General features: G+C 43.4%; 1 protein-coding gene across 1 annotated transcript; it reads left to right on the top strand.

The window, feature by feature from the left end:
* Positions 1-3,706: 3,706 nt before the first annotated feature.
* myod1 (myogenic differentiation 1) lies at positions 3,707-5,645 on the top strand. The gene is made up of 3 exons (XM_024378795.1): positions 3,707-4,409; positions 4,671-4,749; positions 4,953-5,645. The coding sequence occupies exons 1-3, from the start codon at positions 3,897-3,899 to the stop codon at positions 5,177-5,179; spliced, it is 819 nt and encodes a 272-aa protein (XP_024234563.1). The 5' UTR covers positions 3,707-3,896; the 3' UTR covers positions 5,180-5,645.
* The last annotated feature ends 15,647 nt before the right edge of the window (positions 5,646-21,292 follow it).

Here is a 21,292-nt window from a genome sequence, read left to right on the forward strand (position 1 = left end):
TACTCCCTGTTCACCCAGGACTGCGTGGCCACGCACAACTCCAACTCAATCATCAAGTTTGTAGACGACACAACAGTAGTAGGCCTGATTACCAATAATGACAAGACAGCCTACAGGGAGGAGGTGAGGGCCCTGGGAGGGTGGTGCCAGGAAAATAATCTATCACTCAAAGGAGATGATCGTGGACTTCAGGAAACAGCAGAGGGAGCATTCCCCTATCCACATCGATGTTACCGCAGTGGAGAAGGTGGAAAGCTTCAAGGTCCTCGGTATACACATCACTGACAATCTGAAATTGTTAATCAAGGACGTCAACCACCCGAGCTGTGGCCTGTTCACCCCTCTATCATCCAGAAGGCGAGGTCAGTACAAGTGCATCAAAGCTGGGACGGAGAGACTGACAAACAGCTTCTATCTCAAGGCCATCAGACTGTTAAATAACCATCACTAGCCTGGCTTCCACCCGGTTACGCTACCCTGCACCTTAGAGGCTGCTGCCCTATATACATAGACGTGCAATCACTGGCCACTTTAATAATGGAACACGAGTCACTTTAGTAATGTTTGAATAATGTTTACATACTTCTTTACTCATCTCATGTGTACAGTTGAAGTCGGAAGTTTACATACACTTAGGTTGGAGTCATTAAAACTCGTTTTTCAACCAATCCATACATTTCTTGTTAACGATCTATAGTTTTGGCAAGTCAGTTAGGAGATCTACTTTGTGCATGATACAAGTAATTTTTCCAACAATTGTTTACAGATTATTTCACTTCTAATTCACTGTATCACAATTCCAGTGAGACAGTAGTTTACATACACTAAGTTGACTGTGCTGTTAAACAGCTTGGAAAATTCCAGAAAATTATGTTATGACTTTAGAAGCTTCTGATAGGCTAATTGACAATATTTGAGTCAATTGAAGGTGTACCTGTGGATGTATTTCAAGGCCTACCTTCAAACTCAGTGCCTCTTTGCTTGACATCATGGGAAAATCAAAATAAATCATCCAAGTCCTCAGAATAAAAATTGTAGACCTCGACAAGTCTGGTTCATCGTTGGGAGCAATTTCCAAATGCCTGAAGGTACCACGTTCATCTGTACAAACAATAGTACGCAAGTATAAACACCATGGGACCACGCAGCCGTCATACCGCTCAGGAAGAAGAAGCGTTCTGTCTCCTAGAGATGAACGTACTTTGTGTGAAAAGTGCAAATCAATCCCAGAACAACAGCAAAGGACCTTGTGTTGATGCTGGAGGAAACAGGTACAAAAGTATCTATATCCACAGTAAAACGAGTCCTATATCGACATAACCTGAAAGGCCGCTCAGCAAGGAAGAAGCCACTGCTCTAAAACCGCAATGAAAAGACAGACTACGGTTTGCAACTGCACATGGGGACAAATATCGTACTTTTTGGAGAAATGTCCTCTGGTCTGATGAAACAAAAATAGAACTGTTTGGCCATAATGACCATCGTTATGTTTGGAGGAAAAAGGGGGATGCTTGCTAGCTGAAGAACACCATCCTAACAGTGAAGCACGGGGGTGGCAGCATCATGTTGTAGGGGTGCTTTGCTGCAGGAGGGACTGGTGCACTTCACAAAATAGATGGCGTCATGAGGCAGGAAAATTATGTGGATATATTGAAGCAACATCTCAAGACATCAGTCAGGAAGTTAAATCTTGGTCACAAATGGGTCTTGCAAATGGACAATGACCCCAAGCATACTTCCAAAGTTGTTGCAAATTGGCTTAAGGACAACAAAGTCAATGTATTAGAGTGGCCATCACAAAGCCCTGACCTCAATCCCATAGAAGATTTGTGGGCAGAACTGAAAAAGTGTGTGCGAGCAAGGAGGCCTACAAACCTGACTCAGTTACATCAGCTCTGTCAGGAGGAACGGGCCAAAATTCACCCAACCTATTGTTGGAAGCTGGTGGTGGAAGGCTACCCAAAACGTTTGACCCAAGTTGAACTATTTAAAGGCAATGCTGCCAAATAATAATTGAGTGTATGTAAACTTCTGACCCACTGGGAATGTGATGATTGAAATAAAAGCTGAAATTAATAATTCTCTCTCTTATTATTCTGACATTTCACATTCTTAAAATAAATTGGTGATCCTAAATGACCTCAGACAGGGAATTTTTACTAGGATTAAATGTCAGAAATTGTGAAAAACTGAGTTTAAATGTATTTGGCTAAAGTGTATGTAAACTCCCGAATTCAACTGAATATACTGTATTCTATTCTACTGTATTTTAGTCAATGCCACTCCAACATTGCTTGATCTAATTGATATATTTTATATGTTTTTATATATTTAATATATTTCTTAATTCTATTATTTTACTTTTAGATGTGTCTTCTGTATTGTTGTGAATCATTTTTAGATACTACTGCACTTTTGGAGCTAGGAACATAAGTATTTCACTACACCCGGAATAACATTTGTAAATATGTGTACGCGACCAATACAATTTGATTTGATTTGATATTTGGAGGAGTTTTGCATGGGATGCCAACACTGCTTTAGTCAACTCACTATCGCCATCTAGTGATTCTCACCTATAACATAATATTGTCAGGTTTTCAAGAAGTAGGCGTATAGTGGCCTCATATTCTCCAATAGACCTGTCTAAAAAAATATACACTTTACATAGCAGCAGAATTTACAGCCAAGAGAGCATTTTGTATTTACAAAAGTACATTGTGTTTAAAACAAACTGGTCTGCCTGATTAATTCTAAAGCAGCATGCACATTGGATAAATGAATATATCTGAGGGCTATAGATTAGAATAATAATTTGGTGGATGCTTATATTTGTCCTGTTTCACACCTGAATTAAAAAATATATCTAATATCCCAACTCCCCCTGAGACATCCTTGGATAGTGGGGTCACGACCAGGGTCAGCCATTATCAACAGCAGCCCTGGAGCTATTAGGGTTAAGTGCCTTGCTCAAGGGCACATCAACATATGTATTTATTTATTTTTTTGGCTTGGGTATTCAAACTATCAACATTTTGGCTACTTGCCTAATGCTGCAACCGCTATAGGCTAACTGCCACTGCCGAAAGTAATAGTGTGTGCAAGAGACTAAGTGCTGATATCATTAGGCCAACTTGTGTTCAGAAACTCTTAGAAACAAATTGTTGTAACATTTGAGCCAATAGGCTATAGGGACATTAGAGAAACTTGTGCATAACAGAATGATATATTTAGACAGGTTATGGCTATATGAAAGGGAATAGAATAGAATAGAATTAGCCTATTTTATTTATTCCAGAAGGAACTTCAGCAACAGCATAACATTCTAGTAATAGGACCAGATAGAATCATACCAATAATACAACTAAGCACCAAAATATAAAAATGTAATCTGTAAATTATATTTATGAAAAACGAATGAAAATTGAATTGGTTGCTGTGATTTATTTTTCTCTAGTATCAGAGCTTTTTAAAATATCAGTATGACTGTTTTCAAACGAATAATAGGCCTCGATCTCTATGTTATTATAGGGACAGTTATGAGAAATTGTTCACTAATTAGCGTGAAGTTGTAAACCCCTCCCTATGCACCCATTCCGCGCGATCATTGGCCAATCCAGGGAGCTGTCAGAAATGCAGAGCACGCCCCTAACTCTAACACCAAGGATAAAAGCTTGTTCGATCCACAGCATCAGCAACAGTTTGCAGGGTGCATTAGGATAGAGGTTGGGGAAAGTTATTAACCACATTCCTACACTAAAACCTAACCATAATTTTAAGGATACTTTTATTTTTTTTGCCCAAAGTTTATGGTAACCTAGAACGTTTGTAACAAATACAGAGCCAGGAGAAGAATTGTTACAAAGTTGGTCTTGGCATTTGACACTGAGATAGAGATGGAGTTGTCGGATATTTCGTTCCCTATCACCTCCGCTGATGACTTTTATGACGACCCGTGCTTCAACACCAGCGACATGCATTTTTTCGAAGACATGGACCCCCGGTTAGTCCATGTTGGTCTCCTCAAGCCAGACGACCATCATCATAACGAAGACGAGCACATCAGGGCCCCAAGCGGGCACCACCAAGCCGGTAGGTGCCTCCTCTGGGCATGCAAAGCCTGCAAGAGGAAAACCACCAACACCGACCGGAGGAAGGCTGCTACCATGCGGGAGAGGAGGAGACTGGGCAAGGTCAACGACGCCTTCGAGAACCTGAAGAGATGTACGTCGAACAACCCCAATCAGAGGCTTCCAAAGGTGGAGATCCTGAGAAATGCCATCAGCTACATCGAGTCTCTGCAGTCTCTGCTCAGGGGCCAGGACGGCGAAAACTACTACCCTTCGCTGGAGCACTACAACGGGGACTCTGACGCATCCAGCCCACGGTCCAACTGCTCTGATGGAATGGTGAGTTGGTGCATCTTGACCTCAGTGTCTATGGGCATGTCCACTGGATTTCGATCGTTCTTTATTACATAAAATGTATACATACATTTAGTAGACCTATTCCATTTTATTTGTATATATTATTTTGGATTGAGGTCTATAGTATGATATGTTGATTTGTAGGTCTTTGGTTTGACATATCATTCCACAAGTTGACAGAACACAATATGTGATATTGTATTGCTCGAATTCTTAATAATGTCATCTTTTTTTTTTATCCAGATGGACTATAATGCCCCGACGTGCACGTCCGCAAGACGAAGCAGCTATGAAAGCTCTTATTTTGCGGAGACTCCAAATGGTACGTTTCTATTTAGTTTTATATTATTGTGACTTGTTATAGGCCTAGACCTTTATTATACGGTTTAAAATAACGTTTTATTCAGCAGCAGCTCTTCTTCAGTAGCCCAAAGTTCAAGACTCAAGACAGACAGCATTTGACATTTAGACAATGCTACTAGTTCATTGTTGTCTCTGATGTATTCTTCACCTGTGTTACTACAGCTGATGCCAGAAGCAAAAAGAACGCAGTCATCTCCAGCTTGGATTGTCTATCCAGCATCGTGGAGAGAATCTCAACAGACACGTCCGCGTGCACTATGTTATCAGTTCAGGAGGGTAGCCCCTGCTCTCCCCAAGAGGGATCTATCCTGAGCGAGACAGGGGCAACCGTGCCGTCGCCGACCAAGTGCCCACAGCCCTCCCATGACCCCATCTACCAAGTGCTATGAAAAGACAGTGATAGTATATGGCTACATTCATGTAAATGAAGAAAACAACGAACGGACAGGGTTGCAGAATGTGGCGGTACTATAAGAATATGATGGCAAAGTTGCCTTTCCTTCCTTTAATTTTTAAATTCTTTGAAATTCAATCATTGGCATCCCATGGGTCACGTTTTATAAGAAATAAATTACCGATTTATTTATGTACATGTAATCTTATATGAAATATTTGACCACTTTCTTTCCCTTGCCATTTTAATTGTTTATGACAATAGAGGACCATTTTTGTATAGGTCTATGTGTAAATAAGAGGTGAAACGAAAAAAAAAAGGTTTTTAATGTATTTAATGTTGCCTGTTTATATTCAGGGGCGCGTGGTTGGTTTGTTGTGAGAAATGTTTAACTTTATATTTATACATCTTAAAATTTGTGAAAGTCGTTCGATGTTATTATAAATAAATGACTATGGCTATTTATACAAAACATGATTCATCATTTACTCTATTGCTTTGCCAAGACAACTGAATGCGTTTTGAACCTGAGGAACAAAGATTATAATGACATCTTGAACCTGAGGAACAAAGATTATAATGACATCTTGAAATTCTAAAATATCTTCAAATTTCTGAAGCATATTATACTGTATTAAGCACATTATATTATAATATTAGGCCTATTGTACATTTGATAATTTCTGAAGCATATTATACTGTATTAAGCACATTATATTATAATATTAGGCCTATTGTACATTTGATAATTTCTCGCGATTTATACTGGATCCAAATAATAATAAAAAAAAAAAATAATAATTCACATCCATTTGATTGCAAAATAAAAACGAAATAGAGGACACAATAGCATATGATCAGACATAAATTATTTGTTATACTTACTCCATGTCATAGGCCTATCATATGTAACGTCTCAACGCATTAACTATGCTGGAAAGATTATAGTTTCTAAAGTATTCATGTTTCTCCCAAGCAGAAGACAACTGCATTGGAGCAGATTTATTTAAAAAAAATCCCTGTCGGCCTATATATTAAGAAACACCTAACTCTACAAGACACACACTACTCCTTTCCACAACAGCAGCAATTACACATTCCAAGGGTTCATCTTGAGGTTTTAGTAAGATCTTTCAGATACAAAGGCCCAACTGGGCTCCCGAGTGGCGCAGAGGTCTAAAGCACTGCATCTCAGTGCTAGAGGCGTCACTACAGACACCACGGGCTGTATCACAACCGGCGGTGATTGGGAGTCCCATAGGGCGGTGCACAATTGGCTCAGCGTCGTCCGCGTTTTGCCGGTGTAGGCGGTCATTGTAAATAATAATTTGTCCTTAACTGACTTGCCTAATTACATACCCCCCAAAAATGTAAAACTGACTGGAACAATGTACCTATAGAAATCAGGGCATTACACAGTGCATTTAACTAATAAAAACATCTGCATGTGAAGATGTATATATATATTATAGGTACTTCGTTTAATTAGTTGTATTTGTAGATGTAGCAGTAGTTTTTATTAGTAGGACTAGTAGTAATTGTAAAACTTTATTTTATGCTGTTAATGTAGGTTTTTATTATTATTGTTGTTATTATTTAATTGTTATTATTGTTATTTTTTATTCGGATACTTGAAAACGAGATGGTGCATCTCAAGCGATTTGATACTGCAAAATGTCAAATGAATAAATACATAAAATGATAGGCTATGGCCTAAATGAAACACATCTAATGACCCAAATTACTTACCAATAAGACATGAACTGTTGCCATAAAATAATCGGTCTAAAACCTTATTTATATAAGAGAGGTTAATTTAAGCGATATTAGGCCGATCAACTCAGGGCCGAATACTTACCGTATGTGCAACTCCAACTGTAGCATGTTTCATTAAAACAAAATTGTGTATAGCAGTAACACACCATTTATAATTATCACAAGGGGTTTCACTTTTGCAATTCACAAAAATAAATAGACAGACACTATATGCCTAGTCTATAGCCTAAAAAACCTATTTTAACACATGCATGTGTCTGACATTTAACTTTACAAATATAAATCAGTCCACAAAGCAAAAACAACATTGGGCCCGATATGGTCTATGTTTCTAACACTATAGCCAATTAGGATAAATATAATTTGAATGAAAAGTATTATGAGCTGGGTGAACATAGTTGTTTTTGCCTTTATTTGTTGTCTTGTTCAAAAGTGAACGAGAGTAAACATCTTGAACAGAAGTGAAAGGGACAATGAGTCTCTTTTTTAGCTGACAAGTGTGCAAAGTGAGTTGCTACCAATAGTATTATTATTAGTAATTATATTTCTATGAGTACAGTAGATCCACCGTCAGGACCGAAAATATCCCTTGAACATTGAGAGAGCAACAGCGCCATCATGAGTTCACATTGTGTACTGCAGTTGCAGAAGCCCGGAATTTTTGAAGCTACAGAAATTAATTTATTAACGTCTACATTCGTTTTTGTCACATGAATTATATTACAGACACATTAATGCATACTTTTAAATTATATTAGGTGAGCTAAAGATAAAATTAAAATAAGTAAAGCATTTTCTTTAAAGTACATTCCTAAAGAAAATAATGTGCCTTTTACTCCATACATTTTCCCTGATACCCAAAAGTGCTCATTGCATTTTGAATGCTTGGCAGGACAGGAAAAGGGTCCAATTCACGCACTTACCACGAGAACAACCCTAGTACTGCTTCTGATATTTACTTTTAATACTTAAGTATATTTTAGCAATTACATTTACTTTTGATTCTTTAGTATATTTTAAACCAAATACCCTTATATTTGACTCAAGTATTACTTTACTGGGTGACTTTCACTTTTACTTCAGTCATTTTCTATTAAGGTATCTTTACTTTTACTCAAGTATGACATTTGGATACTTTTTCCACCACTGCTCAATGGCCAATAAATAGTAACATCAGCAATGCAGGCTTTAAACCATTGGATGTAACCTAATCGAGCATGGGCTGGAAGGTATTGGCTGTCTGAGCCAAGCCCCTTCGACATGTGGCGGTGAGTAGGCACTTGTAGTTGTGTAGAGTAATCTCTACCTAAAATGTCTGTATTTAAATACAAATTATGTTAAAAGCTCTGTTTGTAAGCCAGGCAACACTGAATGCACCACAACGTTGCCCAAACCACAGGGATAGGTTACTGGACCAGGGCAAGGGGTTCGCAAACTTTTTCGGCCCACGAACTCATTTTGATATTTGAAAATTCTCGCAACCTCAACCATGTGAAAAAACATATGTAGCCCAAAGAACAGCCAATGCTCACTTTTGTATTTGCCGCTATGGCAGTCAATTGAAAAACATTCTAACAGTTTGTGATTGTCTTCTTAACTCACCATCACATACTTTTAATGTGGCATAATGCATGTTCTCTTACCACCACTAATGAGATGGGTGTGCTTGACGCATGTCGGGTAGCTTCTCAACAGTGGTCGACAGTGCGCACCTCACCTCTGCTGTCACATCCAACCTGGATCGATATTTGGTTTTAATGCAGACAAGAGCACTGAATCCAGATTCACACAGATATGGGTTGGCGAAGGGTACCATGAGTTTTATGGTGCTTTCAAGACAACAGGGCAGTGGTGTAAAGTACTTAAGAAAAGTACTTAAGTCAGTTTTGGGGATATGTGTACTTTAGTTCCCTATTTATAGTTTTTTTTTATACTTTTACTTCGCTACATTCTGAAGGAAAATAATGTTATTTTTTACCCCATACATTTTCCCTGACACCCAAAAGTATTCACTACTTTTTGAATGCTTAGCAGGACAGGAAAATTGTCAAATTCTCTTATCAAGAGAGAACATCCCTGGTCATCCCGACTGCCTCTGATTTGTTGGACTAACTAAACACAAATGCTTCCTTTGTAAATTATGTCTTGAGTGTTGGAGTGTGCCCCTGGCTATCCTTACATTTAAAAAACAAGAAAATTGTGCCATCGGGTTTGCTTAATATAAGGAATGTGAAAATACTTTTACTTTTGATACTTAAGTATTTAGCAATGACATTTACTTTTGATACTTAAATATATGTAAAACAAAATACTTTTAGATTTTTAATCAAGTAATATTTTACTGGGTGACTTTCCCTTTTATTTGAGTAATTTTCTATTCAAATATCTTTTTATTTCAGTATGACAATGTAGTACTTTTTTCACCACTGCAACTGGGAACTAGGAAAAATATGAGGTCAAATCATGACGTCAAGGATCTTCAGATCGGAAAGTCGGAGCTCTAGAAAGAGGCCCGAGCCCCTGAGTTTGAATTCCGCGTTGGATTACTGTTCAAAACGATTTTCCCAGTCGGAGCTTGTTTTTTTCTCTGAGTTCCCAGTTGTCTTGGACGCGACATTAATGCTCAGAGGAAAATGGCAGGGTATTCTATGGAACGCGGTTTGGGTCTTAAAGCACGTGGTCAAACGCAATCTTTTAATGCTACGTGTGTAAAGTAAACAGGTGCATGCGTTAAATTAACGTGTGCACGCGTCAAATAAGCGCGTGCAAATGTGCGTGCGGGCGGTCCAACATGTGCTAAATAAACGGCTACAAGTGGTCCTGCACATTAATGCCAACAGCGGCTAAATATACACATACACAAGCGAATTAACGCATTCTTTAATATGCTAATTTTACTAGCCAATTTCCCTAGCTCCTCCTTTCAACCAGATTTCACAGTTTGAAGGAACTTCCTTTCCCACTGCATTGCAAGCAGATTATGAACACCTTTACAAGGTAACGGTTTTGTCTTTGAAAATTGTTGTTACTGAATCATAAATTTTATCAGCTAGTTTACAGTGGAATGATCTGTTTCTCATCACTGGCTATAAAATTCAGCTAACATTAATCTAGCACCAGGATCAGCAGTGCTTAGTGTAACGGATGTGAAACAGCTAGCTTAGTTAGCGGTGCGCGCTAAATAGCGTTTCAATTGGTGACATCACTTGCTCTGAGACCTTGAAGTAGTGGTTCCCCTTGCTCTGCAAGGGCCGCAGCTTTTGTGGAGCGATGGGTAATGATGCTTTGTGGGTGACTGTTGATGTTGTGGGTGACTGTTGATGTGTGCAGAGGGTCCCTGGTTCGTGCCCGGGTATGGGCGAGGGGACGGTCTAAAGTTATACTGTTACATTAGCACAAGCTAAATCAGATACTTGATAGATAATTTAGCTAACGTCGGTAGTCTCAAACCCCGGCCATATCATATATTATATCATATAGGTTCAACACGTCCGCCACCGGATGTCCATCGAGGAACCTCCCGCACCTCAGACTCCTGGAACGGACCAGCCACCACTGGCCTGAGGAGAGACACATGGAATGAGGGGTTAATATGGTAATCGGGGTGGAGCTGTAACCTGTAACACACCTCATTCAGTCTCCTCAGGACTTTGAACGGCCCCACAAACCATGGCCCCTGCTTCCGACAGGGCAGGCGGAGGGGCAGGTTTTGGGGTCGAGAGCCAGACCCGGTCCCCCGGTGCGAACACCGGGGCCTCACTGTGGTGACGGTCTGCACTGGCTTTCTGGCACAGCACGGTGCGCTGAAGGTGAACATGGGCGGCGGTTAGAGGTTAGGGGAGGAGTGGCGAAGCGAGCTCTGGGCCATCTCTGCCCAGGGCACGAACGCCGCCCACTCCCCTGGCCGGTCCTGGCAATAAGACCGCAGAAACCTACCCACATCCGGGTTAACTTTCTCCACCTGCCCATTACTCTCAGGGTGAAAACCCGAGGTAAGGCTGATCGAGGCCCCCAGACGTTCCATGAACCCCCTCCAGACCCTCGAAGTGAACTGGGGACCCCGATCAGACACTATATCAAATCAAATCACATCAAATTTTATTTGTCACATACACATGGTTAGCAGATGTTAATGCGAGTGTAGCGAAATGCTTGTGCTTCTAGTTCCGACAATGCAGTAATAACGAACAAGTAATCTAACTAACAATTCCAAAAAAAACAACTACTGTCTTATACACAGTGTAAGGGGATAAAGAATATGTACATAAGGATATATGAATGAGTGATGGTACAGAGCAGCATAGGCAAGATACAGTAGATGATATCGAGTACAGTATATACATATGAGATGAGTATGTAAACCAAGTGGCATAGTTAAAGTGGCTAGTGATACATGTATTACATAAGGATGCAGTCGATGATATAGAGTACAGTATCTACGTATGCATATGAGATGAATAATGTAGGGTAAGTAACATTATATAAGGTAGCATTGTTTAAAGTGGCTAGTGATATATTTACATCATTTCCCATCAATTCCCATTATTAAAGTGGCTGGAGTAGAGTCAGTGTCATTGACAGTGTGTTGGCAGTAGCCACTCAATGTTAGTGGTGGCTGTTTAACAGTCTGATGGCCTTGAGATAGAAGCTGTTTTTCAGTCTCTCGGTCCCAGCTTTGATGCACCTGTACTGACCTCGCCTTCTGGATGACAGCGGGGTGAACCAGCAGTGGCTCGGGTGGTTGATGTCCTTGATGATCTTTATGGCCTTCCTGTAGCATCGGGTGGTGTAGGTGTCCTGGAGGGCAGGTAGTTTGCCCCCGGTGATGCGTTGTGCAGACCTCACTACCCTCTGGAGAGCCTTACGGTTGAGGGCGGTGCAGTTGCCATACCAGGCGGTGATACAGCCCGCCAGGATGCTCTCGATTGTGCATCTGTAGAAGTTTGTGAGTGCTTTTGGTGACAAGCCGAATTTCTTCAGCCTCCTGAGGTTGAAGAGGCGCTGCTGCGCCTTCCTCACGATGCTGTCTGTGTGAGTGGACCAATTCAGTTTGTCTGTGATGTGTATGCCGAGGAACTTAAAACTTGCTACCCTCTCCACTACTGTTCCATCGATGTGGATGGGGGGTGTTCCCTCTGCTGTTTCCTGAAGTCCACAATCATCTCCTTAGTTTTGTTGACGTTGAGTGTGAGGTTATTTTCCTGACACCACACTCCGAGGGCCCTCACCTCCTCCCTGTAGGCCGTCTCGTCGTTGTTGGTAATCAAGCCTACCACTGTTGTGTCGTCCGCAAACTTGATGATTGAGTTGGAGGCGTGCATGGCCACGCAGTCGTGGGTGAACAGGGAGTACAGGAGAGGGCTCAGAACGCACCCTTGTGGGGCCCCAGTGTTGAGGATCAGCGGGGAGGAGATGTTGTTGCCTACCCTCACCACCTGGGGGCGGCCCGTCAGGAAGTCCAGAACCCAGTTGCACAGGGCGGGGTCGAGACCCAGGGTCTCGAGCTTGATGACGAGCTTGGAGGGTACTATGGTGTTGAATGCCGAGCTGTAGTCGATGAACAGCATTCTCACATAGGTATTCCTCTTGTCCAGATGGGTTAGGGCAGTGTGCAGTGTGGTTGAGATTGCATCGTCTGTGGACCTATTTGGGCGGTAAGCAAATTGGAGTGGGTCTAGGGTGTCAGGTAGGGTGGAGTTGATATGGTCCTTGACTAGTCTCTCAAAGCACTTCATGATGACGGATGTGAGTGCTACGGGGCGGTAGTCGTTTAGCTCAGTTACCTTAGCTTTCTTGGGAACAGGAGCAATGGTGGCCCTCTTGAAGCATGTGGGAACAGCAGACTGGTATAGGGATTGATTGAATATGTCCGTAAACACACCGGCCAGCTGGTCTGCGCATGCTCTGAGGGCGCGGCTGGGGATGCCGTCTGGGCCTGCAGCCTTGCGAGGGTTAACACGTTTAAATGTCTTACTCACTTCGGCTGCAGTGAAGGAGAGACCGCATGTTTTCGTTGCAGGCCGTGTCAGTGGCACTGTATTGTCCTCAAAGCGGGCAAAAAGTTATTTAGTCTGCCTGGGAGCAAGACATCCTGGTCCGTGACTGGGCTGGGTTTCTTCCTGTAGTCCGTGATTGACTGTAGACCCTGCCACATGCCTCTTGTGTCTGAGCCGTTGAATTGAGATTCTACTTTGTCTCTGTACTGGCGCTTAGCTTGTTTGATAGCCTTGCGGAGGGAATAGCTGCACTGTTTGTATTCAGCCATGTTACCAGACACCTTGCCCTGATTAAAAGCAGTGGTTCGTGCCTTCAGTTTCACACGAATGCTGCCATCAATCCAAGGTTTCTGGTTAGGGAATGTTTTAATCGTTGCTATGGGAACGACATCTTCAACGCACGTTCTAATGAACTCGCACACCGAATCAGCGTATTCGTCAATGTTGTTGTCTGACGCAATACGAAACATCTCCCAGTCCACGTGATGGAAGCAGTCTTGGAGTGTGGAGTTAGCTTGGTCGGACCAGCGTTGGACAGACCTCAGCGTGGGAGCCTCTTGTTTTAGTTTCTGTCTGTAGGCAGGGATCAACAAAATGGAGTCGTGGTCAGCTTTTCCGAAAGGGGGGCGGGGCAGGGCCTTATATGCGTCGCGGCAGTTAGAGTAACAATGATCCAGGGTCTTTCCACCCCTGGTTGCGCAATCGATATGCTGATAAAATTTAGGGAGTCTTGTTTTCAGATTAGCCTTGTTAAAATCCCCAGCTACAATGAATGCAGCCTCCGGATAAATCGTTTCCAGTTAGCAGAGAGTTAAATAAAGTTAGTTCAGAGCCATCGATGTGTCTGCTTGGGGGGGGATATATACGGCTGTGATTATAATCAAAGAGAATTCTCTTGGTAGATAATGCGGTCTACATTTGATTGTGAGGAATTCTAAATCAGGTGAACAGAAGGATTTGAGTTCCTGTATGTTTCTGTCATCACACCATGTCACGTTAGTCATAAGGCATACGCCCCCGCCCCTCTTCTTACCAGAAAGATGTTCGTTTCTGTCCGCGCGATGCGTGGAGAAACCCGCTGGCTGCACCGCTTCGGATTGCGTCTCTCCAGTTAGCCATGTTTCCGTGAAGCAGAGAACGTTGCAGTCTCTGATGTCCCTCTGGAATGCTACCCTTGCTCGGATTTCATCAACCTTGTTGTCAAGAGACTGGACATGCACCCCGTAGTGCCGGAAGACGTGCGTAAACAAGGCCGCAGTCTGTAGGGCCGTAGGGAGACTGGACAGAGGAAGGAGACGGCAGGACTTAGAGAAACGATCCACAACAACCAAGATCGTGGTGTTTCCCTGTGATTGGGGGAGATCGGTGAGGAAATCAATCGACAGGTGCGACCATGGCCATTGTGGAATGGCTAAGGGGTGTAACTTACCTCTGGGCCGGTGCCTAGGAGCCTTAAACTGTGCGCACACCGAGCAAGAGGAAACATAAACCCTCACGTCCTAGCCAAAGTGGGCCACAAGTACTTCCCACTCAGACAGCGCACTGTCCGACTGATGCCTGGATGACCAGAGGAAGGTGACGTGTGGGCCCAATAGATCAGCCGGTCACGGACAGCAGATGGAACGTACAGTGGGACACTGGAGGGGAGCGGGCTCTGCACGTGACGCTTGCTCAATGTTCGCGTCCAGCTCCCACACTACCAGTACCATCAGGCAGGAGGCCGGGAGTATGGGGGTGGGATCCATGGGCCGCTCCTCTGTGTCATACAGCCGGGGCAGTGTGTCTGCCTTCACGTTCTGGGAACCTGGTCTGTACGAAAGGGTGGAAACAACACGGGTGAAAAACATGGCCCAACTTGCCTGGCGAGGGTTCAGTCTCCTCGCTGCCCGGATGTACTCCAGATTGCAGTGGTTAGTCCAGATGAGAAAAGGGTGTTTAGCCCCCTCAAGCCAATGTCTCCACACCTTCAGAGCCTTGATGACAGCCAACAGCTCCCGGTCCCCCACGTCATAGTTTCGCTCCGCCGGGCTGAGCTTCCTCGCGAAGAAGGCACATGGGCGGAGCTTCGGTGGCGTACCCGAGCGCTGAGAGAGAGAACGGCTCCTATCCCAGCCTCGGACGTGTCCACCTCCACTATGAACGCCAAAGAGGGATCCGGATGGGCCAGCCGAGGTAAACAGAGCCCTCAGGTGGCCAAAAGCCCTGTCTGCCTCAGCCGACCACTGCAAACGTACCGGGCCCCCCTTCAGCAGTGAGGTAATGGGAGCAGCCACCTGACCAAGACCCTGGATAAACCTCCTGTAGTAATAGACAAACCCTTGAAACCGCTGCACTTCCTTTACCGTGGTGGGAGTCTGCCAATTACGCACGGCTGCAATGTGGTCACACTCCATCTCCACCCCCGAGGTGAAAATGTGGTACCCTAGGAAGGAGATGTACTGTTGGAAGAACAGGAATTTCTCAGCCTTGACGTACAGGTCATGCTCCAACAGTCGACCAAGCACCCTGCCCACCAGGGACATATGCTTGGCGCGTGTAGCTGAGTATATCAGAATGTCATCAATATACACCACTACACCCTGCCCATGCAGGTCCCTGAAAATCTTGTCTACAAAGGCTTGGAAGACTGATGGAGCATTCATCAGGGTTAGCACCCCCCCTTGGGTTGTGCCGTGGCGGAGATCTTTGTGGCCTATACTCGGCCTTGTCTCAGGATGGTAAGTTGGTGGTTGAAGATATCCCTCTAGTGGTGTGGGGGCTGTGCTTTGGTAAGGTGGGTGGGGTTATATCCTCCCTGTTTGGCCCTGTCCGGGGGTATCATCGGATGGGGCCACAGTGTCTCCTGACCCCTCCTGTCTCAGTCTCCAGTATTTATGCTGCAGTAGTTTGTGTCGGGGGGCTAGGGTCAGTTTGTTATATCTGGAGTACTTCTCCTGTCTTATCCGGTGTCCTGTGTGAATTTAAGTAGGCTCTCTCTAATTCTCTCTTTCTTTCTTTCTTTCTTTTTCTTTCTTTCTTTCTTTCTTTCTTTCTTTCTTTCTTTCTTTCTTTCTTTCTTTCTTTCTTTCTTTCTTTCTTTCTTTCTTTCTTTCTTTCTTTCTTTCTTTCTTTCTTTCTTTCTTTCTTTCTTTCTTTCTTTCTTTCTCTCAGAGGACCTGAGCCCTAGGACCATGTCTCAGGACTACCTGGCATGATGACTCCTTGCTGTCCCCAGTCCCCCTGGCTGTGCTGCTGCTCCAGTTTCAACTGTTCTGCCTGCGGCTATCGAATCCTGACCTGTTCACCGGACGTGCTACCTGTCCCAGACCTGTTATTTGACCATGCTGATAATTTATGAACATTTTAACATCTTGGCCATGTTCTGTTATAATCTCCACCCGGCACAGCCAGAAGAGGACTGGCCACCCCTCATAGCCTGGTTCCTCTCTAGGTTTCTTCCTAGGTTTTGGCCTTTCTAGGGAGTTTTTCCTAGCCAATGTGCTTCAACACCTGCATTGCTTGCTGTTTGGGGTTTTAGGCTGGGTTTCTGTACAGCACTTTGAGATATCAGCTGATGTACGAAGGGCTATATAAATACATTTTATTTAGATTTGATCAACCCGTACGGCATGAAGAGGTACTCATAATGCACTGAGTTCGTACTGAACGCTGTCTTCCACTCGTCTCCCTCTCAGATACGCACCAGGTTGTAAGCGCTCCTGAGATCTAGTTTGGTGAAGAAGCACGCCCCGTGCATTGACTCAATCGCAGTGGCGATAAGAGGTAGTGGGTAACTGTACCTCACAGTGATCTGATTTAGGCCTCGGTAGTCAATACACGGGTGCAGACCTCCCTTCTTCTTCACAAAAAGAAACTTGAGGAGGCGGGTGAAGTGGAGGACCGAATGTACCCCTGATGCAGGGATTCGGAGACATATGTTTCCATAGCCACTGTCTCCGCCTGTGACAGGGGATACACGTGACTCCTGGGAAGTGCGGCGTCTATATCCTCCTGTCGATGGGGTGGTAATTGAGTCGCCTTCTTTTTGGAGAAGGCGAGAGCCAAATCGGCATATTCGGGGGGAATGCGCACGGTGGAGACTTGGTCTGGACTTTCCACCGTAGTTGTGACAGAAACCCCTGAACACCTGCCTGAGCACTCTCGTGACCACCACGTGAGAGCCCTCTTTTGCCATGAAATGGTGTGTCATGACGAGCTAACCAGGAATGCCTATTACCATGGGAAACGCAGGAGAGTCAATGAGGAAGAGACTGATTCTCTCCTTATGACCCCCTGCGTCACGATGCCCAGGGGAATGGTAGCCTCCCTAATCAACCCGGACCCTAATGGTCGACTGTCCAGAGCGTCAACTGGGAAAGGCCTAACCACTGGAACAATAGGGATCCCTAAACTATGGGCGAATGCTCCATCTATAAAATTCCCAGCTGCGCCTGAATCGACGAGCACCTTATGCTGGGAATGCGGGAAAAACTCAGGAAAGTAAACATGCACAAACAGGTGTACAATAGAGGGCTCTGGATGAGAGTGGTGCAGGCTCACCGGGGGCGACGCCAGAGTGCCCTGCCTGCTGCCTCGTCCCCTAGAGGAACCAACCCGGCAGTGTGACCTCTGCGGCCACAGATGGTATGCGTGAAGGCCCCTCCTCCGGCCTCCCTAAGCGCAGCACCTCCCAGCTCCATAGGCACCGGAGTGGTGGTGCTGGGATGGGGAATCCACAGAGCCCTCTCTGGACGTCCGCGGGTGACCAGCAGGTTATCCAACCGAATGGACAGGTCCACCAGTTGGTCGAAGGTGAGGGTGGTATCCCTGCAGGCCAACTCCCAACGGACATCCTCGCACAGGCTGCAGCGGTAGTGGTCGATAAGGGCCCTGTCGTTCCATCCCCCACCCAGAAAGTCAACTAAGTCTGTTTTTTTTACATCCATTGTGAATGACAACAGTTCTTTCTCAAAGTGAAAAATCTTTCCAACACTCCCCCTCCACAACCACCAAGCCTCGGTGTCAAATATAACTTTGTCATGCTCTGATCCCATACTCTCCACATTGTATTGTGAACAAGCGTGCGCGCAGTGGATGTGGTTTGATGTAGTTTACAATCAAAGTTACCTGTTGCAGTATGTCTCAGAGTTCTGTGTTCAGCTCTTTTGCCGCCAGTTGCTCTCAGTGTATCATACAAAGCGTTCATATGCCAGAGGAGGACACATTCATAACTAGAGTGCAGAGGCCTGCTTGCCATCCCGCCATAGATATAGCCACGCAGCACACTGAACATCCCTGTGTCGTTTCATGCACATGAATCGTGAGACAGAACAATTTGTCTCCGTAATTAGCGTCTCTCTACATGTATAGCCAACCTGGTCTCAGAGCATTTCATATTATTCTGTACGTAAATCTGAGACACTCCATATAGTTTGGATATGTTACGTTTGTTATGGTTAAATAAGACAGATGGTTAGGTTACTTAAGGCAAAAACGAAAGCGGAGTGGTTGGTCGTGGTGGATGGGTTGGTGTATAACACTAATGTCTAGCAACCCAAAAGTTGCGAGTTTGAATATCATCATACTAAGGGAGTGTCTCATACAGAATAATACGAAATGCTCGGAGACCAGGTTGCAGCCACAAACAAAAGTCAATGCATGGGCATCTGGGCCCTCACAGCTAATGTCCATTTGGAGAGCATAAGCTGAGGAGTTTAAGATGTTCAGTCAGAGTTTCCTCTTGATTGCTAGCAATAGCATAAATTATTTGTTTAACAGTGTTACCTGACAAAGATATTGATGTGAGTTCTGTGCCTCCCCACACATTGTTTTCACCAAATCAATTGTGGCTGGGAATATCTAAGTCTCTGTAATAGTGTGTGGTTTCATAGCATAGCAGGCCTAGCCATTCATCATGGGAACGATTCAAGTGCAACGGTCCTGTGTGGCCTTTTCCCATTATACAGGAAGCTCTCTGGTTGAATTGTATCTTTCAGATTTAAAAAATGTTCATTTGGATTTTTAAGGTTAACCCCACAACAATGATTTTGAGATACAAGACGTTTTTATATGGTTATTGTTTTATTTTCAGGAGTTAGAAATTCTCCCATGACCCCATTTTCATATCAGGCAAACTCCACATGAGGTCACGACCCCTAGTTTGGGAACCACTGGCCTACTTTAAAAAAAAAAGATATATACGTATATTATTTAACCAGATAGGCCAGTTTAGAACAAGTTCTCATTTACAACTGCAACCTGGTCAAGATAAAGCAAAGCAGTGCGACAAAAACAACAACACAAAGTTACACATAAACAAACGTACAGTCAAATAACTAATTGGAAAATCTATGTACAGTGTCTGCAAATGTAGAACAGTAGGGAGGTAGGCAAAAAATAGGCCATAAAGGTGAAATAATGACACTTTTCCATTAACACTGGAGTGATAGATGTGCAGATGATGATGTGCAAGTAGAGATACTGGGGTGCAAAATAGCAAGAGGGTAAGTAATAATATGGGGATGAGGTCGTTGGGTGTGTTATTTACAGATTGGCTGTGTACAGGTACAGTGATCGGTAAGCTGCTCTGACAGCTGATGCTTAAAGTTAGAGAGGGAGATGCAAGACTCCAGCTTCAGTGATTTTTGCAATTCGTTCCAATCATTGGAAGCAGAGAACTAGAAGGAAAGGCGGCCAAAGGAAGTGTTGGCTTTACCTAACAAAGACTTATAGATGACCTGGAGCCAGTGGGTTTGGTGATGAATATGTAGTGAGGGCCAGCCAACGAGAGCATACAGGTCACAGTGGTGGGTAGTATATGGGGCTTTGGTGAAAAAACGTATGGCACTGTGATAGACTACATCCAGTTTGCTGAGTAGAGTGTTGGAGGCTATTTTGAAGATGACATCGCCGAAGTCAAGGATCGGTAGGATAGTCAGTTTTACGAAGGTATGTTTGGCAGCATGAGTGAAGGAGGCTTTGTTGCGAAATAGGAAGCTGATTCTAGATTAAATTAGATTAAATTCTAGATTTAAAATTAGATTCAATTAGATTAAATTCTAGAAAAAATAACTACAGCGACAGTGAGAGACTAGGCCTACTCGAAAGAATAGATAGACTACACAAAGACCAACCACTTTCAAAGACTGTGGCTACTTCAAAGTTATTTGTTCAGTTCAGTTTGCTGATTCTTGTACTGGTCTATAGCCTAGATTTGATCCTCCGCACTGTAGGCAGCCATGTTCCCTCCAAAATACAGATTTTTCAAGAAGACACGTGATGTATTACACCTGGTAAACTGGGCAGCTAGGTCTGTGGACACATGCATTGCTACCTTCTGTTGTGCTTTGTCACTTCATAGTATTGACATAGGCTAGGCCAGTGCTTTCCAACCTGTTGTCTGGCCTACTGCAGGAGGTCTGCGGTTATTAAAAAATATATATATTATAAGATTTTTGTAAAGATTTCGATCACACATTATTTGGATAGTTCGGATAGTCCAGTTCTACAGATAGTCATACTACTAATAACAAACTATCTATTGACAAGCAAATGCTTGCTAAGGTTACGGGTTAGGCTTAGGTTTAGAGTAAGGGTTAAAGTTAGGTTATAGGGCTAGGGTTAAGTTTAGGGTTAGGATAAGGGTTGAGGTTAGGGTTAGGGTTAGGGCTAGAGTTAGGTTTAGTAGATAGTTAGTTGAAATGTAACTGATAGAGCATCTACAGATTGACTATCCAAATAAATTGTTACCAAGATTTATTTAAAAAATGTTTCTCACAAAAATAATAACAGTTGGGAGTATTAGGCCTGATGGTATGGTATGTGATTTTACATTACTTTTCACAAAGCAATTTGTTTATAATCATAATAATGCGCATTTAATTTGTTACATTCACGGCTGAAATTTACAAAATTTGACTGCCAAGATATTTTATGTGTAAAAGTGCAGTGCTTTAAAAAAATAAGAAGATATTTCCACACTATGAGATAAAAAATAACGAAATTAGATCGAAATTGAAATAACAGAAAATGATGATAATGTCCTTTTCACCAGAAGCGGGCGTGCGGAGAAAGCAGAGCAAGGCTGGTGTAAAGGATGGATCAGGCAGAGTAGCGACCGTATGCTAGCAGGATAGTCCATATCTTCAATCATCTTTGCTTTTAGCGATGTTGTGTTTCCATAAGATCTAATTTAGCATGCAAATGAGCTAGAAAAAAGTGAATAATGAAAACATTTTTATTGTTTTGTGTGACTATATCGCCAGCAAAAAAAAATGCAAAAATAGAGACATTCTAATTGAGCGAGGCATCAAAGCGGAAAACCCCCCACCCCTGGCTTCAGTTGGGTCATTATAATT

The sequence above is a fragment of the Oncorhynchus tshawytscha genome, linkage group LG19, assembly GCF_018296145.1.
Source record: "Oncorhynchus tshawytscha isolate Ot180627B linkage group LG19, Otsh_v2.0, whole genome shotgun sequence".
In the NCBI taxonomy this organism is placed as follows: Eukaryota; Metazoa; Chordata; class Actinopteri; order Salmoniformes; family Salmonidae; genus Oncorhynchus; species Oncorhynchus tshawytscha.